Source organism: Thecamonas trahens (assembly GCF_000142905.1).
Source record: "Thecamonas trahens ATCC 50062 unplaced genomic scaffold supercont1.26, whole genome shotgun sequence".
NCBI classification, from domain to species: Eukaryota; order Apusomonadida; family Apusomonadidae; genus Thecamonas; species Thecamonas trahens.
The window spans coordinates 278,182-302,294 of record NW_013657654.1 but is presented as its reverse complement, the minus strand read 5'-3'; the positions used below and the strand labels follow the sequence as shown (position 1 = coordinate 302,294).

At 62.8% G+C, this 24,113-nt stretch overlaps 9 protein-coding genes across 9 annotated transcripts in view; 4 read left to right on the top strand and 5 right to left on the bottom strand.

Annotated features, from left to right (window-relative positions):
* Positions 1-128: 128 nt before the first annotated feature.
* Positions 129-1,131, bottom strand: AMSG_06228 (uncharacterized protein). Its single transcript, XM_013901948.1, has one exon. It carries the CDS (start codon positions 801-803, stop codon positions 180-182), a length of 624 nt encoding a protein of 207 aa, XP_013757402.1. The 5' UTR covers positions 804-1,131; the 3' UTR covers positions 129-179.
* A 528-nt stretch (positions 1,132-1,659) lies between these two features.
* AMSG_06227 (uncharacterized protein) lies at positions 1,660-3,019 on the bottom strand (the record flags this gene model as incomplete). Its single annotated transcript, XM_013901947.1, has 2 exons — positions 1,660-2,139; positions 3,008-3,019. The coding sequence occupies 2 exons, from the start codon at positions 3,017-3,019 to the stop codon at positions 1,660-1,662; spliced, it is 492 nt and encodes a 163-aa protein (XP_013757401.1).
* A 565-nt stretch (positions 3,020-3,584) lies between these two features.
* AMSG_06225 (solute carrier family 12 member 9) lies at positions 3,585-6,447 on the top strand (the record flags this gene model as incomplete). Its single annotated transcript, XM_013901946.1, has 2 exons — positions 3,585-3,728; positions 3,854-6,447. The coding sequence occupies 2 exons, from the start codon at positions 3,585-3,587 to the stop codon at positions 6,392-6,394; spliced, it is 2,685 nt and encodes an 894-aa protein (XP_013757400.1). The 3' UTR covers positions 6,395-6,447.
* A 330-nt stretch (positions 6,448-6,777) lies between these two features.
* Positions 6,778-8,804, top strand: AMSG_06224 (uncharacterized protein; the record flags this gene model as incomplete). Its single annotated transcript, XM_013901945.1, has 2 exons — positions 6,778-6,981; positions 7,078-8,804. The coding sequence occupies exons 1-2, from the start codon at positions 6,843-6,845 to the stop codon at positions 8,802-8,804; spliced, it is 1,866 nt and encodes a 621-aa protein (XP_013757399.1). The 5' UTR covers positions 6,778-6,842.
* A 578-nt stretch (positions 8,805-9,382) lies between these two features.
* On the bottom strand, positions 9,383-11,344 carry AMSG_06223 (uncharacterized protein; the record flags this gene model as incomplete). The annotated part of the gene is made up of 2 exons (XM_013901944.1): positions 11,133-11,344; positions 9,383-11,051 (listed from the first exon to the last, which is right to left on the bottom strand). The coding sequence occupies exons 1-2, from the start codon at positions 11,213-11,215 to the stop codon at positions 9,383-9,385; spliced, it is 1,752 nt and encodes a 583-aa protein (XP_013757398.1). The 5' UTR covers positions 11,216-11,344.
* A 693-nt stretch (positions 11,345-12,037) lies between these two features.
* On the bottom strand, positions 12,038-15,010 carry AMSG_06222 (heat shock protein 101). Its single transcript, XM_013901943.1, has one exon. The coding sequence runs from the start codon at positions 14,895-14,897 to the stop codon at positions 12,066-12,068; it is 2,832 nt and encodes a 943-aa protein (XP_013757397.1). The 5' UTR covers positions 14,898-15,010; the 3' UTR covers positions 12,038-12,065.
* A 415-nt stretch (positions 15,011-15,425) lies between these two features.
* On the top strand, positions 15,426-18,772 carry AMSG_11952 (uncharacterized protein; the record flags this gene model as incomplete). The annotated part of the gene is made up of 3 exons (XM_013901998.1): positions 15,426-16,888; positions 16,918-17,013; positions 17,335-18,772. The coding sequence occupies exons 1-3, from the start codon at positions 15,477-15,479 to the stop codon at positions 18,770-18,772; spliced, it is 2,946 nt and encodes a 981-aa protein (XP_013757452.1). The 5' UTR covers positions 15,426-15,476.
* Positions 18,773-18,789: 17 nt separating this feature from the next.
* On the bottom strand, positions 18,790-21,936 carry AMSG_06219 (uncharacterized protein; the record flags this gene model as incomplete). Its single annotated transcript, XM_013901942.1, has 2 exons — positions 18,790-19,685; positions 20,446-21,936. 2 exons carry the CDS (start codon positions 21,934-21,936, stop codon positions 18,807-18,809), a joined length of 2,370 nt encoding a protein of 789 aa, XP_013757396.1. The 3' UTR covers positions 18,790-18,806.
* Positions 21,937-22,711: 775 nt separating this feature from the next.
* The window catches only part of AMSG_11951 (uncharacterized protein), an 11,148-nt gene continuing 9,746 nt past the window's right edge, over positions 22,712-24,113 (top strand). The window contains exon 1 of the mRNA XM_013901997.1: positions 22,712-22,836. Coding sequence (XP_013757451.1) covers positions 22,755-22,836 — 82 coding nt within the window. The 5' untranslated portion in view covers positions 22,712-22,754. The remainder of the gene's footprint in view (positions 22,837-24,113) is intronic.

The following is a 24,113-nucleotide window of genomic DNA, read 5'->3' as shown; positions in this document are numbered from 1 at the left end:
GTCGTCGTGACTGGTCGTGGTCTCTCCTCCTGTTGCTGCTGCCGCTGCCTGGCGCGCTCACTCGCTTGGCTCGCCGACCGCTTGCTGCGGAGAGACAACCAGGCCAGACGCACAGACGCTTGGATGGGTCCTAGAGATACAGTTTATAGGATGGGGAGGGGGGGGGAGGGAGGAGGGGGTCATGCACTGGTGGTGGCCCGCGAAGAGGCGGGCGGCGAGGGAATGACTTCCATGTCGGCCATGATCGAGAGCGCAATCTCGTTGGTTGAGGCGAGTGAGGCCACTGAGGCTGCCAGGTCGTCGACAAAGGCCTGGGACGACTCGATGGCCTGCTCCAATTTGGCCATGGTCTCCTTGGCATGAGCGAGGTCGACCTCCAGCTCGTCTGCGGCTCGCGACTCCTCGCTGATGACGCGATCCAGTTCAGCGAGCTCGCGGAGTTTGGCCTGGATGCGGCGGAGCCTGGCCATCTCGTGCGGAGCTAGCGAGGTCTCTTGCTCCTGCCACTCGACGGAAGCAACCTCGCTCTTGTGCGGCATTTCAGCGTAGTCGTCCAGCTCTGCAAGCTTGTCCTCCAGCTTCATCTCCTTCAGAATCACCCGCAACTCGGCCTGGCAGTTGGCGGCAACGAGCGGATGGACCGAGTCATGCAAGTGGGAGAGAAAGCGAACTGTCGATGAACTACTCTTGAGCGCTCTCGGGAACTTGGCCACAAACTCCTCCGCCGTCAGCTTGCTAAACGCCTGCGCCAGAGCAAAAGTCAGCGCATCCTGAAGCTGTTCTGCCCGACCTTTGCCCGACATCTTTGCCAATGACTGAGATTGATGTCGATGATGTTGAACTCAGCGATGTCGATATGGTTTGTCGATGCGGTTGGCTCTCAACGAAATCGATGCGGTTGGTCGAGATTGATGCGATTGGTCGAGATCGATACGGCTAGTTTTCAACAGGATGGATGCCTTTGCGACCAGCTCTGCCACCACCTGTTCTCCGACTGTGTCCACTTTCGACTTGTCGCTCTTTCCAGCCTCTACCTAGTCTCTACTGTCTCCGTCTCCTGCTTGTTGCCCGTTTGGCGCCAACCGGTGTGATCAGCTACGGATAGGCGAGGTGGAGGTGGAGGTGGGGGGGGGGGAGGGAAGAAGATGTGTCTATGTATATGTGTGGTGTGTGTATGTGTGTGTGTGTGTGGTGTATATATGTGGGAGGGTGGGGGGAGGGGGGGAGTGAGTGTGGGTGGTGAGGTGTGATACTGGGTGGTGGTAGCAGGGGTGTTCGGTGGTGGCTCTTGTTGCCTGTGTCGTCATTGTCCTCGCCACCCGTCATTGTCTTCCCATTGGCGCCCTTTTTGCCTGCTCTCGCACACTATCAATCGATACCAATATCATTGCTACACACCTTCTCTGCCTCATCATCCTTGCCTCCCCATGCAACACAGACACGCATCCTTTCTCATACTCGCATCTACCATGTATACCCATCATCAACGCATTCGTCCCGCACGATCACTTGCTCTATGTTGTTTGCGCCAAACTCCCGCACGACGACCACACACGACATCCGCTCGCGGTTCAGTGCCGCCATCAGCAATCGCCCAGAGGGTGGGCATGCCATTGTGATCATGGGGAGGTGGGGGGGGGGGGAGGGGGAGGAGCGGGGCTACTCCATCGAGACGTAGTACTCGGTCTCGAGCGAAGCAAGGAGCTCATCGACACGCGAAGCCAGCTCATCCAACGAGTCCGAGGCATCTTGGGTAGCGTTAGCAGCTGACGAACGAGCAGCATCAACAGCAGCATTCATGGCGGCGGACTGGGCAAGGCAGCGATCTCTCTTGAGGGCAGCGATGAGAAGCAGGAGCTCCCGGCCTGCACGGACGAGAGCCTCCGTGTGTGTCTTGACGCGAAGCGCAGCCGAGATGTGAAAGGTTTCTGCATCATGTGCCCGAGCAGTCGAGTCACCAGGCAGTGCAGCAGCCTCCAGTAGCGACTGATAGTTGCTCGCCATCTCGCTCAGCAGCTTGTTCACCTCATCATTGTACGAGCTCTGCAGTCGCCGCATGGCCTTCCTCCGCGGAAACGCCTCACCCTTGCCTCCACTCCCAAGCCCATCAAGCACGTCCTTGGTCGACATGTTTGCCGTCTGTCGCCAGCTATGGACACTGCTACAACTATGTCTTGTTCAAATACAGTCGGCTGTAGCCATAGAGAGCACGGGACGAGGACAGCGTGTTCAACAGGGGGGAGGGGGGGGAGGGGGGGGGGCGGGAGGAGGGGGTCGGCCACCGCGACGGATCGGACGGCAACCAGGCAGGCAGGGCGGGGGGGGGGGGGGGGGAGGGTGGGATTTCATGTCAGTCATGCGATGTCGGAGAGGTCACACACCGAGTTGCACGACCAGAGGCGAACAGGAGCAACGACGGCGACGACGGCACGACCACTACAAGGACAAAGATACCCACACCCACACCCACACGTACACCCACATAAGCAAACACACATCACTGACTGCCACAATCCCCCCCCACACACACACACACCACACTATACACCATACGCCGTACGCACTACAGCCGTACATTCAGGCCCACACACCCGCACACGAACCGAGTGCGACATACACACACACACACACACACACACACACACACACACACACACACACATACACACACATACATACATACATACATACATACACACACACGGCGGGGAAGGAAGTACTGGCTCACACACTCGCCCTCGGTACATATCGCACACATCTGGAAAGGGAGTCTATACCGATCAAAGGTCAGACTTGATAGGAGCTGTGGCTCGGTTTCGTAGCAGACTGGAGCAGGCAGAGCAGAGACTGTCTACATCATCGGCGATCAGGGAAAGTTGCCACACACACACACACCTCTCTCTCTCTCTCTCTCCGCCTCCGTCTCGATCTCTGGCTGACGCTACCTCTTCATCTACTCCTGCATCTGCATCTGCCTCTGCCTCTGCCTTCCATCACCTCAAGACACCAGAATAGACATCGAGTGATTATGGCATCGCACGGAGAAGAGGTCTACGCTGGCTTGCCACTGTGGGCTTGGGTTGCATCGGGGCTGGGTGTTCTGGCTCTGCTGCTCATTTCTGTTTACTGTTTGGGCGCATTCTTCCGCCGACGATCCAAGAAGCGCTCGTTCCAGGCTCTGCTCTCATCATCGGGGCCGGCGACCATGTCAGAGCCAGCCTTCTACCACGCGACAGCGCCCGCGGTTTCCGGCGGCGGCTCAATCAACTCTGGCCCCGGAAGCACCGGTGTCCGGCGCCCGGTCTCGGTCACGCACGATCCTTTCTCTTCGTCCACCGAGGTCAGCGTCGATCCGTTCGGTCGCTCACAAGGCAATCGCGCCAGCGAGCGCAAGCGTGTCATCCAGGCCTCAGCTGCCGCAGGCTTCACCCCTCCGCGATCGGCTGTCTCCCATCGCAACGCCCTTGTCACTCCTGATGTCGTCTACCAGCGGACCGCCGCTGACGTGTAGCCAACTCTTCTGATCAGCGCCATGTGTGAGAGGCGGTGTGACAGGCAACGCCTGCCACTCCACTCGCCCCGCCATGGCGGACCAGTTTGAGCCGCTCCTGGCGACATATGCGCAAGCAGACGAGACCATTGAAGATGGACAAGACTCTGCCGCTGCTCATTCCAAGCTGAGCACCTTCTCGGGTGTCTTCGTCCCTTGTGTCCTCTCCATTTTCGGCGTACGTGTCGCTCCCTGTCATGTCAGAGCGCATGCCACTCCGTTCAAAAGGGGGGTTTTCAGGGGGAGCCTCTCTTCTTTTTCCAGTCGTCGCATCCTCCACACTCACCTCGATCACGCTCGCAGGTCATTCTCTTTGAACGCTTGCCATGGTGCACTGGACAGGCCGGGCTGTTTGCCATGTTTGGCGTCATTATCTTTGCTTTTCTTGTTGTCACGCTGACGACGCTCTCCATGTCCGCCATCGCCTCCAACGGGCAGATCGAGGGCGGCGGAGCGTACTTTATGATCTCGCGGGCGCTTGGTCCCGAGTTTGGCGGCTCCATCGGGGTCATCTTCTATCTGGCCAACGTTGTCGGCTGCGCGTTGTACCTGGTCGGATTTTCCGAGGCGTTCATGGCCGGCTTCGAACAGTGGATCCCAACCTCCAAGTGGTACGGCATCCTGTACTCGTCCGCCATGCTCCTCCTGGTCACCATTGTTTGCCTGGTCGGCGCGTCAGCGTACGCCAAGACCTCGCTCGTCATCTTTGCCGTGCTGATGGTCTCGATTGCTTCAGCCATGGGCTCGGTCCTCTTTGCGCCCAAGAACGTGGGCATCGGGTTCACCTCGTGGTCGAGCGAGACGCTCTCGCACAACTTGTATCCCAAGCTCAAGCGGCTGCCGGTCGGCGTCGAGCCGCAGACCATCCAGACGGTCTTTGGCATTTTCTTCCCTGCCTCGACCGGCATCATGGCCGGCGCCAACCTGTCCGGCGATCTGCGTACGCCTTCGTCGTCGATTCCGCGCGGCACGCTGCTTGCGCTCGGCATCACACTTGTCATCTATCTCATCCTCACCTTTGCTCTCGCGTACACTGTGCAGTCGGAGGCACTGCTCAACAACTACTTTATTCTGCAGAACGTGTGCTTTGCATGGTGGATCGTGACGATCGGTATCGTGTGCTCGACTGTCTCGTCGGCGCTCGGGAACCTCATCGGCTCGTCGCGTGTCCTGCAGGCACTCGCCAAGGACAAGCTCATTCCATTCCTCAATGTATTTGGCCGCGGCTACGGTAAGACCGACGAGCCGCGGCTAGGCGTAGTGCTCTCCTGGGCTATCGTCCAGATCCTGCTCATTCTTGGCAACCTCAACCTGCTCGCCACCGTCACCACCATGTTCTTCCTCACCTCGTACTGCGTCGTCAACTTTGCCTGCTTCTCGCTCAAGATCTCCGGCACGCCCAACTGGCGGCCAACCTTTCGCTACTCCAACCAGTGGACCTCGCTCGCAGGCGCCATCCTCTGCTTCTTCACCATGTTCTATGTGGGATGGATCACCGCCACCGTCTCGTTTGTCTGCCTTGTTGTCTTCTTTGTCTACATCCATCTGCAGTCGCCGCGCACCTCGTGGGGCGACCTCTCGCAGGCCATTTACTTTCATCAGGTCCGAAAGTACATGCTGCGCCTCGATGTGCGGAAGGACCACGTCAAGTACTGGCGTCCGCAGATCCTGCTGCTCGTTGGATCGGCGCGCGCCAACGTCTCGCTCATCGACACCGCCAACAACCTCAAAAAGGGCGGCATGTTTCTCATCGGCTCGGTCCTCGTCGGCGACCTGTACTCGCAGGGCGACCGGTTCAAGCGCGACGAGGCTGCGTGGAACGCGTTCATCAAGGACACCCGCCTCAAGGCATTTTCCGAGCTTGTCATCGCCCCGTCCATCTCGGCTGGCGCCCAAAACCTGATCGAGATGGCCGGTCTCGGTGCCATGAAGCCCAACACCGTCATTGTCGGCTTTCCCGAGTACTCGAGCTATGCCCCGGGAGCGCTGACAGCGTTGCGCCCGCGACCGACGCCGCCGGCGCCCATCCTGGGCACGTCGAGCTCGAGCCACTTTATGCCGGCTCGGGCAAGCATCAACAACGGCGGCGATTCGACCGACGAGGTCGACGAGGCCGGCGGTGGCCTCGGCGAGCGCACTGTCTCGCAATACCGCGTCAAGTACGTCAACGCAGTAGAAGACAACTTTGTCGACGACACGAGCTCGAGCCGGATCGAGCCGCGCGAGTGGGTTACCATCCTCAACTCGGCGTCGTTCATGGGCAAAAACATCATGGTCGCGCGCAACTTTGACGCGCTCGACAAGGACCTCATCGCCTCCAAAGCCCGCGCCAGCTCAGGCATGCCGTTCCGCCGCAAGAAGGTCATGACCATCGATGTGTGGCCAGTCTCGGTAACAGGCATGGAGGGCGACTTTGTCCACACCCTCACGCTCATGCTTCTCTACGCCCACATGCTCAACAAGACCGACATCTGGACCAAGTTTACCACCATTCGCGTCCTAACCTTTGTCGCTTCCGCCGTAGACATCGAGCCCGAGACCGCGCGCGTCCGGGCCATCCTGCACCAGGCCCGCATCAAGGCCTCCATCAACGTTGTCGTCGCCTCCATCCACGGTCAGGGCAGCGCTCGCTTTGCCGCCCTCAACGCCATGTTCCGCCAGCACTCGGCCCAAGCCTGCATGGTCTTTACCACTCTCCCACTCCCTCCGGCATCGCTTCCCGAGCCGAGCCTCTCTCCCCCTCCCGGCCCCATCGAGAACTACATCGCCGACCTCGACACCCTCTCGTCCGGCCTTCCCCCTGTCATCCTTCTCCACGGCCTGGGCTCCATGGTCCTCGTCTGACCACCTGCGACAGCGCTCTCACCCGCCCGAGCCATCTAAAACATTCTTACTCTATCCACCGCGTCCTGCTATCCATCTGATCCGTAATCCTGGCAGCCCTCTCCTTCGTCACAGGCCAGGATGCGCGCTGCGGCGCAACTCGGTCCAGCAAACCCGAGAGACATCCCTCACTTCGACCGCCACCACACCGGCACCGCCACCCACCACCACCAACGACGGACACACCACCACCACCCACCACCCACCACCCGTAGCCAAGCGAAGCATGTCATGCACGCGGGAAGAGTTCCGAGCCCAGCTCCTTGCGGCGTCAGCAGAGATCACCGCGGCGGTAGAGGCTGCCGAGGCGGTCGGTCCCTCACCGAGTGCCGTCTTCCATGACCTGTGCTATGACTATCCTCAGCTGCGGGATGATGATCTGAAGGCAGCAAGTGCTTATCTTCGGAACATGGCTTCCATGAACGATCTGATTGCTGCTCCTTGGGCTCCTTCGGATGCACTGCTCCGTGGCATCCTAGCAGCTCTTGCGCCCATGCCTGATCACCCGCACCACGCTGGAGATGTCGATGCTGCCTCCAACGACGGCAGTGGCACGGCAACTGGTGCTAGCGAGGGTGGTGTGGATGATGAGAGTCAGATCCATCTTGTCGATGATGGATCGCAACCAGGTGATGGGCCCACAGCCGTGCCTGAGCCTCCAAAGGCGCTCAAGGTGCTGGCGGCGGAGATGGGCCTGACGCTGCTGACCCTCCCGCTGGCGCACTCGGCACAGATGGAGGCGACTGCAGCTGCAGACGCTATTGATGCCCTGTTTCTGCGACTGGCTCCGGTGGCGGCCGCAGATGCCGGCGAAACTGCAGCTGTTGGTGGCTTTGATCCGGAGGCGACACCTGGCTCCGGAGCCGACGGCGCGCCCGACACTGCTGGCGATGCCAGTGAAGAGCCAGCGGCATTGTCAGACGGATCGGACTCACCGATGCTGCCGCTCGAGTCCGGGTCAAGCTCCGGTCTTGGATGGGGCGCGAACGCTGCGCATAGTCTCCCGCTGGACGACGAAGCGCATCCGGCTGGTGGTGAGTGCGGGGCGGTGGCGGCCAAGCTGGTCCGCTGGGCCGCGCTCCTGCAGTCGAATGCGATCGGAACTGAGATAGAGGCTGGCCGAGTGATCGCGTTGATGGGGCTTGCAATGGACCACCCGCTCAACGGAGCTGATGCCTGCCTGGAGCCGCTGGTCGAGGCGTGTGTGTGGCTAGTCCGCGACCTGGTGCTGGCGGAGCTCGTGGCGTCGCCGCATGTCGTCACACTGGAGGTCAGGTCGGCGCTGGCAAGCCTAGTTGAAAAGCTTCTTGGATCCAGCGGGCGATGCCCAAGCCGGGTCAAGGCTCTGATGAGCGTGATGGCAAGTGTGGCGAGTGCGCCTAGTCGATCAGGGCCGTCTGCAGTGTGTGCGGTGGCCGATGCGGTGCTTCCAGCGGCGGCGACGCTACTGTGCGACATTGCGGCCGAACGTGCGGAAGCGACACAGCTGCCCGAAGTTTGCACGGTGCTGGAGGTTCTGACTGACGATCTGGACGTCGACGAGGTGGCGGCGTATGGGATGCTAGTGGCATGCGAGCAGCTGATGGCCAGCTGCGGGCACGAGGCGTGCGCGAGCGGGCTGCGGCGACTGATGCTGGGCCTTGCTCTGCGGACGCCGGGCTTTCATCAGCGGTTGCTCGCGTCGGCTGCGCTGCCGGACGAGGTCTATGCGCGGCTGGAAGCCGCAGTCCCCCATTATGCGCTGGGTGTGGCCACCGGTCGGGCGCTGCTTGCGCCGGACAAGCACGCTGCGGCTGCGCTCGCAGCCGCACATACCCAGGTCGGCTACATGCGGGTCGGGCAGGTTGTGGATCTCGGCGCAACAGGCGAGGTGCGACGGACGCTGGGCATGCTCGGCAAGGTGCTGCGGTCTCCGGTGGTGGTCAGTGCGCTCACGGCGCCGCATCCGGAACTGGTCGACGGGCTTGTGGTGCCGCTGCAGACACTCATGCGTGAGGTTGCGGGCTGGATTGCCGGCTCGATCCGGGAGCACCAGGCCCACGTCCCGCTCGCAGAGCGGCAGTACGCGTTTACTCTCAATGGATACAGCCTCGACGAGCTGCAGGCCGAGGGCAAAGAGAAGGGCGACGCCATCGCCGAAGCCATGAGCGACAAGCTCGACTCGCTCATTCAGCATGAGATGCTCTGGCTCAACCGCGCGGTCAAGGACGTAGTTCTTGCTCTCGAGCTCCTCTCCTCGGCCACGGCCGCCCCTTCGCCGGCGCCTCCCTCGACCTCCTCATCTCGTGATCCGTTTGCTCTCTTTGACAACCTTGACGAGCCGACGCCCAGCGATGCAGCTCCGACTGCGTTTTCATCAAAGAACGACTGAGCCGAGCAGAGCCACGGCCACCGATGCGGGAGAGTTGCTGCGGGTGGTGTCAGCGCGACGAACACCCGACACAGCGAGGAACGATGACAGGCGCGACTTGGACCGCCATGTCCGTCGTAATCACCATGGCAGTCATGGTTGGATTGGCCGCGGGCTCGCGCCGCAGTAGCAAACAGTGGTTGGTAAACATTGACGGCGGCGAGCTCGTGCTGTGCTCGGTCGACCCCCTGACCGGGTGGCGGCGTACCGGACGATGCACCGCTGAGGCTGACGACAGAGGAGCGCATGTGGTGTGCGCAGAGATGACGGCGGAGTTTCTGGATTTTAGCCGCTCGCGCGGCAACGATCTCGTCACGCCGAGGCGCCGGTCGAGCTTTCCGGGACTCCGGCCGGGCGATCGCTGGTGCCTGTGCCTGGCAAGGTGGATCGAAGCGTGGGAGGCCGGGGTTGAGCCGCTGGTGGTCCGCGAGGCAACGGCGGCAGTGGCGAGCGAGGCGATCGCGGCGCGAGCTGGGCGGCATCGGCCCGAATTGGATGACATACGTGACGAGATATGAGCGGCAGCGGTGCACACGGTTTTAACGGTCTGCGTCGTCGAAGACCAAGTCAAACTCATCCGAGATGGACATGGACGGCTCGAGCTTGTGTTCGGGATGTGGAAGGTCAGCCGAGGCTCCCGAGTACGAGTAGGTACCACCGAGGATGTACATGGAGGTTTTTGCCGAGTCGATGACGAGGTCTGAGGCCGCGGCGCGGCGAACGGGATTGACCGGGGCGTGGGCCGGCTTGTCCATGTTGAGCAGGTGGTCGTCGCCGTGGCCGTACATGGGCACGTTGGGCTCTCCCAAGCGGGACGGCGGGTCAGACTCGACACGGACAGCAGAGGTGGTGATGGCCGGCACGCCTGTCGAGCCAGCTTGGAGGACCTTTGTGGTGACATGCGAGTCCGATGACCACGACGAGGCGTGTGAGCCGAGCGGCGAGGCATGGCCCGACGACGACGAGGCGGCGGTCATGCGGGTCTCTGGGGCAAAGTGAACTTCAGGCGCGGGCGACGAGGACGAGCCGTGCGGGAGGTGCGGCGTGCCATCGCCCGATGTGTAGTAGCCGTACTCGTAGATGTAAGAGTCACCGGCGTCAGAGGATGCTGCAAGGAGAGCGTCGACGGCGTCCGAGTCGTAGATGTACGAGCTGCCTCTGCCCGGAACAGTGAGCGACGAGGCCGAGTGGGAGCGCGACGTCTTGCGGCCGCGGCGAGAGTGGTCACGGCCGGCCGGAACCTTGCCCGTGATGAACGATCCTGTGGAGAAGTCCTCCGACGAGAGCTCACCATTGGCGATGGCGCGGTAGGAGACAAAGGGCAGGGCAATGAGGACGGCCGGGTTCATGACGAGCGAGGCCGTGTAGACTGAGAAGCGGTCGCGGGTGCCTGGGGTAGCCATAAACATGGCGTTGAGGTGGTGGCGGCGGGTCTCTGCGGCCTCGATGAGGTCGATGTCTTCTTTGCGAAGGATTTCGACTTCGGGGGCGAGGCGGGCGCCGCCGAGCAGATTGAGGTGTTGGCCGGCGCGGTGTTCGGTGCCAAAGTCTGCGGGGGTGTAGCGGTTGGACGGGATGTCGGCCGGGAGGAGGCCGAGACGCTTGTATGCTTCCGCGATGGCCTCTGAGCAGAACATGGACTCGAGGGTGTCGTGCTCGTTGCCCATGCCAAAGCCGGCGTACATCATCTCGGCCATGTCGACTTGGTACGGCTTGTCCTCGACCTCATCAAAGAAGGCGCGCAGGATGCGCTTGCGCTTGCGGGTGAAGCGAAAGTGGCGGAGTCTGCGCCAGGCAAAGCGGCCGCCGACATCATAGGTCTCGATTTTCTCCATAAACGGGACCAGCTGAGCGCCGCCCTTGTGACGGGTAGGCAGCCAGCGATGGAGTGTGACCTCGAAGCAGTACGGCTCGGAGCGGAGATTGGGCCTGTAAATCATGTTGACGTGGGTCCAGCGCGAGTTTGTCCCGATCTTGGACACGATGTTGTCCGACGAGAACAGGATGATATCGCCAGTGCGGAGCAGCGGGACGACAGCAGCCAGCGGCAGCTTTGTGGCCAGATACGTGTTGGCGCGCGACTCGCAGCACACGTTGGAACAGCAGAGCCAGCACACGTTGTGGCACACCACGCAAGCTACTGAGCACTGAATGCACTTGAGCGCGTATTCGCAGCAGCAGCAGGTCATCAGCGACTTGTGCCCGTATCTGCCCATCCATATTCGAGTGAGTCAGAAGGTCATCGCCCACACCCACACCCACGCTCTGCCCTCCCTTCCTACCACGTACCTGTCGCCCTTGTTACACCACCCACGGACTCCGCCGTAGGCAGCACACATGGAAGTGCATCCCTCTATCAGATGCGATGCCATATCCGCGTTGTGCTTGCGTGTCTGATCAGTTGCGCTTGTATGTCCGATCAGATGCGCTTGTGTGTCCGATCAGTTGTGCTTGCCTGTCCGATCAGGTGTGCTTGCCTGTCCGATCAGTTGTGCTTCTCTGTCCGATCAGTTGTGCTTCTCTGTCCGATCAGTTGTGCTTGCCTGTCCGATCAGTTGAGCTTCTCTGTCCGATCAGTTGTGCTTGCCTGTCCGATCAGTTGTGCTTGCCTGTCCGATCAGTTGTGCTTCTCTGTCCGATCAGTTGAGCTTGCCTGTCGGATCAGTTGTGCTTGCCTGTCCGATCAGTTGTGCTTGCCTGTCCGATCAGTTGTGCTTCTCTGTCCGATCAGTTGAGCTTGCCTGTCGGATCAGTTGTGCTTGCCTGTCCGATCAGTTGTGCTTCTCTGTCCGATCAGTTGTGCTTGCCTGTCCGATCAGTTGAGCTTGTCTAGCCAGTTCCCGATGACCTCCCTTGCTGCCTCCGTCCCGTCTCTTGTCCCTACCGGCTCGCTCTCTATCTCTGTCGCTGCCTCGCGGGACCAGTCACACAAGCCACTCCAGCACCAACACCACTCCAGACAGCCACACCGAGTGTGTTCCGTTGTGTGTATGTGTGGGTGTGGGTGTATGTGCGTGGGCTGTGTGTGGGAAGGGGCTGTAGTCAAGTGGCTCCCAGTCTCACTGCCAGTGTCCACCATCGCTGCCTCAGCTGCCCGGCGGCGGCCCGTCAGCTACTCCTCGGCTCCGCCTCGGCTGCAGCGGCCAGCCAACACATCTGCGCCAACCGCGCGCATAGCAGCCTGAACACAGCGATCGTGACTTCTCCCAATGTTTATATCCATCAGTGGCGCATGGCAGTGGCTTCATCAGCACCAAGAGCTCGGACGACAAAGCTGAGGTTGTCCGAGCTTGCGTCGTGCGAGATCATGACGGCTGAGTGGTTCGGGAGCTCGTTGCGAAGCATCTTGTTGGCGAGGGCGGTGACGATCCGCCGCTCGAGGAAGCGGCGCAGCGGACGTGCGCCGTAGACCGGAGAGTATGCCTTGGCGATGACAAAGCGTGCTGCTGGCTCGTCGATGTGGAGCACAATGTCGCGGTCGGCAAAGCGCTGAGCGAGCTTGGCCATCTGCAGGCGGAGGATGTGCGAGAGATCGCCGGCGTCGAGCGGCGAGAAGATGACAATGTCGTCGAGCCGGTTAAGGAACTCGGGGCGGAAGTGAGCCTTGACCTTGGCCATGATGGCGTCGCGGACCTCGTTGGGGATCTTGGGCGAGCACGAGCATTCGGCAAGGTCGTCGATGTCGTCGTCGTCGGACTCGACCACCACCTTGCCGCCGCGCAGGTTCTTGCGCGCCTTGGTAGACTTGCCCGACGACGATGAGAGCGCGCGCAGCTCCTCGGCCGGATCGCGAGATGCGTGCCACTGAAGCAGCGCCTCGGCGCCGAGATTCGAGGTGAGGATGATGACCGTGTTGGAAAAGTCGACCGTCCGGCCCTGGCCATCAGTCAGTCGCCCATCATCGAGGACCTGGAGCAAGACGTTGAAGATCGACGGATGCGCCTTCTCCACCTCATCAAAGAGCACCACATTGTACGGCCGCCGGCGGACAGCCTCGGTTAGCACGCCGCCTGACTCGTAGCCGACGTAGCCCGGCGGCGCGCCGATGAGCCGCGCCACCGAGTGCTTCTCCGAGAACTCGGACATGTCGATCCGCACAATGTGCTTGTCATCGTTGAACAGCTCGCCCGCGAGTGCCTTGGCCAGTTCGGTCTTGCCCACGCCGGTCGGACCCAGCATGAGGAACGAGCCCATCGGCGCCGATGGCCGCGAGAGCCCGACACGCGATCGCTGGATGGCGTGCGCCACAGCCTTGACCGCCTGCCGCTGACCCACGACCCGCTCCGCAAGCACCTCGGGCATCCGCGCCAGCTTGTCGTTCTCGTTGGCAGAGAGCTCCTCCGCCGGAATGTCCGTCCAACGTGCGATGACCGACGCAATGTCGTGCGGGCCCACAATCTGCGAGAGCATGCCCTTGGACCCGTCGTCCTCGTCATCGTCGAGCGAGATCGACGACTGCGACGTCGACGCGGCGCCCTCCTCGCCACCCTCCATCACCTTGAGCCGCTGCACAAGGTCTGGCAGGGCGTAGAACTTGAGATCTGCCGCAGTCGCCAGGTCACTGTTGCGCTCCGCAATGGCAATTTTGCGCTCCAGCTCCTGGACCTTGGCCTTGAGCCGCCGGATCTCGTCAATGCGGCCCTTTTCGCGCATGTACGTCTCCATCAGTGGCGCAAGCTCGGTCTCGATCTCCTGCAGCTCGGCCTGCACGCGCTCCAGCCGCTTCTTGGCGTCCTTGCCCTTCTCCGACTTGAGCGCAGTCGCCTCCACCTGCAGCTGCAGCTTCTTGCGGGTGAGGCTGTCGATCGCCGGCGGCTGCGAGTCGAGCGCCACGCGCTTGGCCGCGCATGCCTCGTCGACTAGGTCAATGGCCTTGTCGGGCAGGAACCGGTTAGTGATGTACCGCGACGAGAGCTTGGCCGCCGACACCAGCGCGGCGTCGAGGATCTTGACGCCGTGGTGCGCCTGGTACGACTCGCGGAGGCCGCGGAGAATCGAGATGGTGTCCGGGACCGATGGCTCGTTGACGTACACTGGCTGGAACCGGCGCTCAAAGGCCGAGTCTTTCTCGATGTGCTGTCGGTACTCGTCAAGCGTCGTTGCACCGATGCACCGCAGCTTGCCGCGCGCAAGCAGCGGCTTGAGCAAGTTGGCCGCGTCCATGGCCCCGTCGGTCTTGCCAGCGCCCATCACCGTGTGGATCTCGTCGATGAAGAGAATGATCTCGCCGTCGGCGTCGGTCACCTCCTTCAGCACTGCCTTCAGCCGCTCCTCAAACTCGCCACGGTACTTGGCACCGGCAACAAGCGAGCCCATGTCGAGCGCAATGATGGTGCAGAGGAGTGACTGCGGGACGTCGCCGTTGACGATCCGCTGTGCAAGGCCCTCGGCAATGGCCGTCTTGCCCGTTCCGGGCTCACCAATCAGCACCGGGTTGTTCTTGGTCCGCCGCGCGAGAATCCGCACCACGCGCCGAATCTCCTCGTCGCGGCCGATGACTGGGTCGAGCTTGCCCTCGCGCGCCTGCTCCGTCAGATCAATGCCGTACTTGGACAGCGCGTCCATGGAGCCCTCGGCGTTGGCCGAGTCGGCCCGCGCCGACCCGCGCATCTCGTCCAGCGTGCGCTTGAGATCGTCCACAGACTTGCCAGTCGTTGACGTCCACACCGACGACACCTTTGAGTTAGTCATCAGCCCGTGGAGCAGCGCGTCTCCTGCGAGGAACGAATCGCGACGCTGCTTCATCGCCTCGGACGCCGCCTGCAGCGCCTCGATCGCCAGCCGCGACAGGCCAGGGTTCTCTGGTGCCGGCGACTGTGAGTTGATTGCCTCCACCGCCTCGCGCAGCTTGTGGACCAGCGGCGCGTTGGCGTTACATGGCACGTTCAGCTTCTTGCATGCCTGCGCCGCCACAGAGTCCGGATCCGTAAACATGACATGAGCCATGTGAATTGGCGTCACAGATGGGTTCCCATGCTTGGTGGCGAGTTCGCCGGCCTTGTTGATTGTCTCCTTGACGTAGTTGGTGAACTCGTTAGGGTTCATCGATGCCATGATTGGCTAGTGTGTAGTTAAACGAGCAAAGTAGTGGTTGTTGTGCTTGTTGATGCGCTTGTTTCCTTGCCTTCCTGGCTCTGTCTCTGTCTTTGTCTCTGTCGAGATCGTTGAGTTGGCTGACGGACTGTGTGTGGTAGCTCCACAATTCGCTGCTTTTTATTCTGTCACCCGCGAATCTTCATGAAGCCGCATCAGGATGTTTCAACCTCCTCCCGGTACCACTGCCACCTCTCCCGCCGACCCCACCGAACCACTCCGCCAACCCAATCCAACACCACACCCACAATCTAATACATGTAGTACCATCTCCTTTGTGAGCTGGCACTTCTCAAGGCCGAGCCTATGCGCCATAGCAGGAGTGGATAACTCTCGGGTGCGTGGAACACCGTGACCAGTGCTATTTTTGGGGGGTTACTTTGGGCCACCCCCCACCCGCCCCCCCCCCCCTACCGCCGTCCTCAGTCGGCCGAGTTGGCAAAGAAGTGGACCGACCGAGCCCAGCAAGCGCGTCGAGCACGACGAGCACGACGAGCGCGACAGCGCCTTCACCTCGCTAACGCGACTCTTCCCGTCAATATGGAGGCACCCGTGGTAGGCATGTCGGTTCTGGGCTGTCTTGTCGCCCTCCGTGGGTCAAAGCTCCTGCTGCGGCTGCATGGTCCCGGTGGCCCGCCACCAGTCGCGGTCGACGTCGAGGGCCTCGTAAGACTGGCCGTACTTGCGGCGGATTTTGCCGGCGCACAGCGGCCACAGGGTCATACCTCGCTCAGCCATGGCTCGCTGACTGCAGTCGTCGCCTTTGACGCAGCCATGGTCGTCATCATGCTCTGCAGCGAGTCGGCTGCCGACGCATTGTCTCCCTCACCTGCGGAATCAAGACCCGCATCGTGGCTCACGCCGTCGTTGTCGGCTCTGGCCAGTCTAGCTCTTCACGCCCGCGCCGTCCTGCACTTTCTGGCTCAGAACGTTTCCAAAGCCTCGCTCCGGGAACTGATCGATCTCGAGGCGCTGCGGGCGAAGCAGATGCTCTCGTCGTACACCATCCACGACATGATGCGTCCGCGGCTGGCGCCGACCAGTGGCGCGGCTAGTGAGTCCGGGCCAAGCGATCCCAGGCTGGATGTGGGGATGGAAGATGGGGATGATGACGGCGATTCGATTGCCACGGATTGGGGCACGCTTGTCTCGGCCACCGCTGCATCGTCCGAGGCCTGCGAGTCACCGCGAGTCACCAAGCGCAAGGCTCAACCCGCCCGCCGCCGCGGCAATGCCCGCCAGCGCACCGCTGCCAACGACGTGCGCGATGGGGTGCTTGCGGCGGCGGTGGCCGGCTCAGAGTGTGTCCACCCGCTGCTGCGTCCGCTCGAGCTGCGGCTCCGCGCCCTGATGGGCAACCCACTGGTAGATGCGCCGCTCGACGTCTGGCTCTTTGCGCCGTTTGTCGACGCCGACGTTCACGGCTCCGCGCTTGGCCTCATCCTGTGGGACATGGTCGACAACGAGCTGTTGGTCGAGTGGCGCAGGCCAAACACGCCACGTGCAGCGCTGGTTGGTCCACGTGGACCTGGCCTTCTCTGGGCGGCCATCGAGGACGAGGCCGCCGTCCTCTTGCGCTACTCATCACGCCGGCTCCGCTCGCGGCCTGCTGAGCATCACGCTGCGGCTGCCGGCTCCGACTCGGACCCGCTTCCCATGCGCCACGTGGCAGCCATCTCCGAAGTCATGGCGCTCTCGATCGGCGCTACCGCGCCGCATCATGACCTACCGGGTCTGGCGGTCCTTGTTGCTCTCGTCGAGATCTCCGACTCGCTCATTTACACCCTTGTGGCCTATCTCGATGCTGATGCCGCCATCGTTGCTGACGACGCCCCTACTCCGTCGCAGTCACCGCCCACGACGCAGCAGCAGCAACTGCACCCCGAGCACGACAGCACGAGTCAAAGCCGCCACCCGCCGCTCGACATCGCAGCTGCTGCCCCGATCGACTCGTCGCCAGGCACCTCCGCTACGCACTTAGCAGCGTCCTGCACACCATCGCCGACACATTTATGCTCCGTGGCCTGCACGCTCCGACCAAGACCACGCCGCGGACCCCGTCGTCACGCAACGTGTTGTTCGCGTGATGCTCGTGAAGTACCCCCCACTAACACTGCGATATCCGGGCCAACGTCATTGCATCTGGCTCTTGCCATTGCTGGCCTTTGCGCTGGCACAGCTTCAATCTACATCCGATGGTCGGGTAGATGATAACAAGGCACAGGACGCCTTGTCGTTGCACGCCGTCTTGGAAGCCCTGCGCGCTGACCTCGATGTCGCAGTGGAAGCTTCGTTCTTTGTTCTTTTAGCCTTCACAAAACCACGCCACGTTTTAGCCCGCGCAGATTACCCTACGTGGAAGGCATCCTTCAACTCAGGTCATTAACATGGGAGGGAGTGTCGTTGTGACCGGCGACATGCTTCGAGCCTCGCGTAACAAGCTTCGCCCTGCTCCACCGCCGCCACCGCCGCCGCCGCCATCAAAGTGGGAGATGTTTCGGAACGCGCTTGCCGTCATCGAGTCGGACGACGAGAGCAACGACGGGACCGAGCTCAAGTACGTGTGGGACAAGGCGTGTTCTCGCTGGCTTCGAGCGCCGGTGACGACTGAGACGATGCTCCCTCCGAAGATCACCTCTGATGGGCTCATCAAGTCAAGGATGCTGCTGAAGCCGCCACCACCACCAACAACAACACGGGCTACGTCAAGCGCCGCCTATGTCGGGTTGTTCAAGCACCTGGGCGAGCGGGGCGATGAGCAGCGCAAGCGCCATCAAGCTGCTGCTTCGTCTGCAGCTGCCTCTGGCAACCAGGCTGGTGGATGGGAGTGGGACGACAGTGAAGATATCTTTGCGACGGCACCGGCGCCGCCGCCGCCGGCACCGTCATGCCCCCCGCAGTCGCTCAACGCCGACGACTTGTTTGCAATGCAGCCACCGTCGTCGTCGTTGTTCTCGTCGCCAACGGCCACCGGCCTTGGAGACCTGGTCAATCTGACGACTTGTACCTCGTGCTACGCACTGGCCGAGGGGCTGATGGAGTCGTCGTGCGAGTGCAAGCGGGTGTTCTGCCGCGACTGCGCGGCCGAGGCCGCAAAGCGTCCGTGTGTGTTTTGCGAGGAAGAGTTACGGCCTGAAGCCAACGCGTCTGCGGCTCGGATTGTGTCCTCGCTGCAGCCGATGCTCCCGCGGTGCCCAACGTGCGCGGCTCTTGTGCATGGCATGATGCTCCCGTCGCACATCTCGATCTGCACCCAGCACGAGCCGTGCCCACAGGGATGCGGTGAGGCGGTGCGAGCGCTCGATATCGAACACCACGTCGCCCACGACTGCCCGGCCGTCACCATGACATGTCCCTATGGCTGCGAGTACCCACGCGGCGAGCAGGGACGGCACGCGTCGGCAGCAGCGCCAGTCCATCTCGACCGCCTCCACTCGCACATTGAGACGCTCGAAGCGCGGCTGCGGTCGATCGAGGCCAGGCCGGTACCGGTGCGGTATCCAAAGGACGCGACCGCTTGTGCCGGACCTTGCAAGGAGATTTGCGACGCAATGCCGCTGATGCTGCTCGCTGCGCTGGCGACGGCGGTGATCGCGTGCTGGATTCCGAGCGGCTTCCTCAACAAGGTCTTCATCACCATGCTGGCGCTCGGCGCCGTGGTGGTTTCCAACGCCGGACCTTGGGCCGCCCGCATTCCGATGAGGCATGTCAAGCTACTTGTGGCAGGTTTGCTGGTTGTGGTGTGGTCCAGCTCGTACGCAGTGTTCATCGGCATCGTGGGTTTTGCCGCCATTGAGCGGATGAAGAGTCGGTGCCGTCGGCGCGTGGTTGTGTAGTTCAAGAAGACGTGAGCGCAATACACTAGTTCTTTTACCATCTGCCAGCAGGGCTTGCGGGACCCGGGACATAGTAGGCCGAGGCGAGGGCGGGCGCGCCTGCGCGCGACGATGGGCGCTGGGCGGCGCGACGCTGCGCGGGAGTGGGCTCGTACTGCTTGCCGTTGATGATGTTGTACGTCGGCATGACGTTGATGATGCGCTTGCCGGGGCGGTCGGGCAAGTGGGTCGGCGAGCGGCCCGCCGGACGTGCATAGTCTGGGACCGGGACAGACTGCAGCGCCGAGGCGCGGCCGTGGGCGACCTCGCGGCCGGTGACAATGTCAAAGCGGCGGTCAGCAGCCTCCAGCTCGATGCGGCGCTTGGCGGTCCGCAGGCCCTCGGTGACGTCGACGGGCTTCTCGTGGCCACCTCGGATCGACGGCGCCAGCGAGTCATGGTTGGGCGGGAGCTTGGCACCCGAAATGATGTCGTATGAGTAGTGGGTGTGGTTCGTTGTGGTCCTGTTCTTGCCCACGAGCGCAGCGTTGATGCCGACAAACGACGGCGAGCTCGAGCCATCGCGCCGGATGTCCGGACGGACGGCGCCGAGCTGAGCCCCTTTTTGCTCGTCATCCGAGAGGTTGGAGAGGATGTTGTAGCGGCGAGCCATGGCCCGAGAGCGGGCCTCCATGGCGTACCGCCGCTCCTGCTCCATCCTCCGCGCGGCAAGCTCCTGCGACGGCGCGCGGTACCGTTGGGTCAGCGGATTGTACGACGACTGCTTTTCCTGCATCTTGGCATACGTCACAACCTCGACCGGCCCCGTGGCAAACGGCGCCGTCTTCTTCTGCTCCTCGTACGCCCGCAACTCGGCGACCCAGGCCTGCTCCTCGGGCACGATCTCCTCCTCTTCAGGCACTGCCTCTTGCGGCTGCAACTCAAGCCCTTGCCGCCCATCACTACCGCCACCTCCAACCAGAGATGCGCCACCCACCGCAGATCCGCCCTCTGTCACAGCCTCTGTCTGCCACTGGCTGCCCGCCGCAGCAGCCCCAGCTCCAGCTCCAGCTCCAAAAGCCCCAGCGGGAGGCCCAGCAGTGCGCCTAGCCCACGAGGCCGAGGCCGAGGCCGACGATGAGGTCGGCGGTAGCGATGCGTGAGCAGGAGGCGGGGCAGAGAGTGCCGGTGAGGAGGAGCGGACGACGGAGCGGGCGAAGGAGTTGTTCGCTCCGGCGGGGACAGGCGAGGAGTGACCGGACGTCCAACTGGCTTGAGGCGGGGGTTCGAAGGGCCTCCGCCACGGGTCATGGAGTGGTAGCTACGACGAGGCCCCATACTCCTTCCATGCCACCCTTGCCGCATTCCACTCGTTCCCTGCTGTCCGTACATGCCACTGTTGGGTAGTGGCGTGTCGGCGGGCAAAGCGGGTTGTCGCCTGGCACTCTGGCAAACGGCGCAAGTCGGCTGCCGGGCCGAATGAGGAAGGGACTGTCAATGAGGCCATGGGTCGCCAGCCAGTTGCCAGCCAACCGGTATCTGGTTGGAGATCAGCAGAGAGCAGGGGGGGATCTGATATTGATTGATGTTACAACAGCGAGTTTACGGCTGGCTGTCCTTGGCTACGGCCCGCGCCTGGGAAAGGCAGGGACAAGCGGAGCGGACTCGGACGGAGTGGTAGGGGAGGCCGAGACCGTGGTTGCAGCGGAGGGTGGGGATCGGTGGCGGAGAATGAGAGACATGATGAGCGCGCCGGCGACAAGGCCGGTGAAGCCGCCAAGGAAGCCGCCAATGAGGCCACCCTGGGTTTGGGCAGCGAGGCCGGTGGCAGGCGCAGGTGCGGGCGACGGCGGCGACGGCGGGTTGCGGCAGAACTTGGGGTACTCGTCAAACGAGACGGCCGAGCTGTTGAGGAGTGCCATAAAGTCATTGATGCGGCAGGCGCCCGGCAGAGGGCCGTCGCCGCGCTGGGCGCAGGCGACATCGAGAATGGCGCCGTTGTAAATCGGGAGGACAACAAGTTGATGAGCCGGGTCGGCATAGGTCAGAAAGTGCAGGTTTGAGGCGTACGGTGGCCAGACGCCATCAAAGCCGCCAAGACCGGCGCGGAGGCCAGCCAGCATGTACGCTATCGTCGAGTCGTGGGCCGAGAGGTAGGTAAAGACCGGGGTGGTGTCGAGATCAGCCGCCTGGGCCCCGATCATCTCGGCCAGCTCAAAGAACAAGGTACCCATGGCGAGCTTGACTGCGTCGGGCGCGTTGATCTGGAAGGCCCAACGGGCGGAAGCAATGCGGACAATGTCGTCAAAGAGCGCCACACTGACCGCCGGCGGAATGGTCTTGTTGTGGCAGACTTTGCACTGCAGGTTGTCCATGAGGTACTGCCAGTTGTAGCCCGGATCGGTGAACGGTAGCGAGGTGTTGAGCTCATTGAACACGGCATCGAGCGTCTTGACCGCGGCGGCAATGGTCGGCTCGGCCATGAAGCTCGAGGCCGGTGTCGCGGTCAGTGCGCCGCGGTTGACAGAGCCGAAACGTGAGCACTGTGGGCCGGGCATGAGGTTGTCGTGGCCCGACGCGATGGTGTGGAGCGAGGAAATGCCCAGGTCACCAGCGGGCGAGTGCGCCTGCAGACCGTCCACAAAGGCCAAGCCGGACATCAGCGTGCGAGCGACGTCTGTGGAGCGGGCATAGGCCACAAGGCCGGAGCGGTTGCGTGCGGCGGCGATCTCGGCAGCCAGCGAGTTGGGCACCGCAGGGTCCATCCACGCCGCACCGATAGCGGCACCTAGGCTTCGCAGCTGCTCTGCACCGCGCACTGTGAGCCATGATGTGGTACAATCCCCGGCGAGAGCCTGGCGGCCCGGGATGAACGAGACGGCAGCAGTCGGGGTGGCCACCGGCGGCGAGTCGGCGAGCACCCGGACGAGCGGGCAGGACCACGAGACGTTGAACGGCGGCGAGGTGAAGAGTGGGACACCAGGCGTCCGATCGCCATGCCGAGTCAGAGTCACCAGCCGAACAAGCCGCATGCCACTCGCCACGTCAGGTAGCCCAGGTGGATGAGCCAGCTTGTCGGCCTCGCAAGCGGCGCGGTCGTAGCCAGCGGCATCGATACCAGCACCAGCCAGCACCAGCACAAGTACCACAAGTGCCGCAACGAGGTGTCGTACAGGTGGCGTCATGGGTGGAGACGAGTGGGTTGCTGGTCCAAGCCTATGCGCCAAGTATAGAGAGCGCGCGAGTGTATGTGAGAGAGAGAGCAACAAGGGCATCGTATGCGGGAAGGGCACCCCGCGGGAGCGAGTGGCACATGTCGCGTGACATGCGATGTTAGACGACCGGCTGTGGTTGGCATAGCTGTGTGGGAACAAGTGAGACAAGAAAAAATTGCGGCTTAGTCCCGCCACCACAGCCCGGGTCGGAGTATGGGTGGGGTAGAGGGGAGGGGGGAAGAGGGCGGGGTGGGGTGGGTTGGTAGTGTAGGTTCTGGTTGTGGTCACTCGGTCTTGTTCAACATGGTCTTGGGAGAGAGAGGCGAGGGAAAGGAGCGGAGCGCCGCGTTCCCCGTTCAGTACACTTGCAGCAAAGCCGCCCGCCCGCAATCGCCCGCCATCCAACGGCCGGACAACCCCGACGGGGAAGACGACGACGCCGTCCTTCACCACCATCGTCCAGCTAGAGGATAGCCCTTGTAGGTAGTATATCCAACATTGTGAGGATTGAGCTAAGACGCGCCCGTTTCAAGGTTGTGTGCGACGAGGTAGGTGCGGGGAAAGGCTGACCAAAGAGCAGGAGCCACAACACAACCACGTGTGCAATGAAGGGACTCTTCCCAAAAAAACTTGCTCACGCGCGCAAAGGGCTTTTCGCCAGTACCCTTCGTTCTCTGCCACTCCCCCTTTCCCCTCGCCTCTTGGGGGCTACTGCAGGGCAGACAGGCATTCTCGTCTCGATTCACCCAACAAGTCTATATACCCTACGTCGGTAGCAACCATAGACCATGGTGTGCACTCGGACGACAGACATGGTGCTGGTCACGGCTGTGGCCCTTGCCGTCGTCACGTGCCTGCTGACGGATCATGGTAGGTTTCGTTCAAAGTGGCGTCAACCGAGTACACGTGGAGGGGGTGAGGGGGGGGGGGGGGGGGGGGAAGGGGGGGGCATGCACACACACATGCACACACACACACACACACACACACACACACACACATACATACACATACGTACATACACTCATACATACACTCACTCTCTCGCTCTCGCTCTCGCTCTCAAACTCGCGCTCCTTTTCGCGCTCTCTCCCGTTCTCCGCTCTCTCATTTTCTTTTGATTTGGTCTGAAATGTATGTGGCCGATCAGCTTTGGCCTCCGAGTCGCAGCTACCAAGAGTGGTGGCAAGGGCAGGGCCGGCGCCTCCACCGCCACCTTCGCCTCCTCCTCCGCCGCCACCCTCGCCTCCTCCGCCTCCATCTCCTCCTCCTCCGCCATCTCCGCCGCCGCCACCTCCATCGCCGCCACCTCCTCCCTCACCTCCTCCTCCTCCTCCTTCACCTCCTCCTCCGCCTCCATCTCCTCCTCCGCCGCCATCTCCGCCGCCGCCACCTCCATCGCCGCCACCTCCTCCATCTCCTCCTCCTCCTCCCCCTTCACCTCCTCCTCCTCCTCCATCACCTCCGCCACCGCCTCCACCATCGCCGCCGCCACCGCCGCCGCCATCGCCGCCGCCACCGCCGCCGCCATCCCCGCCACCTCCGCCTCCATCCCCGCCGCCGCCGCCATCGCCGCCGCCACCACCTCCCTCGCCGCCACCACCACCATCACCACCTCCGCCGCCGCCATCGCCGCCTCCGCCGCCGCCATCGCCGCCTCCACCACCCTCGCCTCCGCCGCCGCCACCATCGCCTCCTCCTCCTCCATCGCCGCCTCCGCCGCCGCCATCGCCACCACCCCCACCCTCTCCTCCTCCTCCTCCTCCTCCATCACCTCCGCCGCCGCCACCATCGCCACCCCCTCCTCCTCCTCCATCACCGCCTCCGCCGCCACCACCCTCCCCATCTCCTCCTCCGCCACCCTCTCCACCCCCTCCTCCCCCATCGGCACCTCCGCCACCGCCATCACCACCACCTCCGCCATCTCCTCCTCCACCGCCACCACCATCGCCGCCGCCGCCGCCTCCCTCGCCGCCGCCGCCGCCGCCATCACCGCCGCCGCCGCCATCGCCACCGCCGCCGCCGCACTCGCCACCCCCGGCCCCATCGCCACAGCCTCCTCCTCCTCGATGGCCTGAGCCACATCCCTCGCCGCCGCCGACTTCTCCGCCGTGGCTGCAGCCAACAGCGGCGCAGCCGCTTTCTAC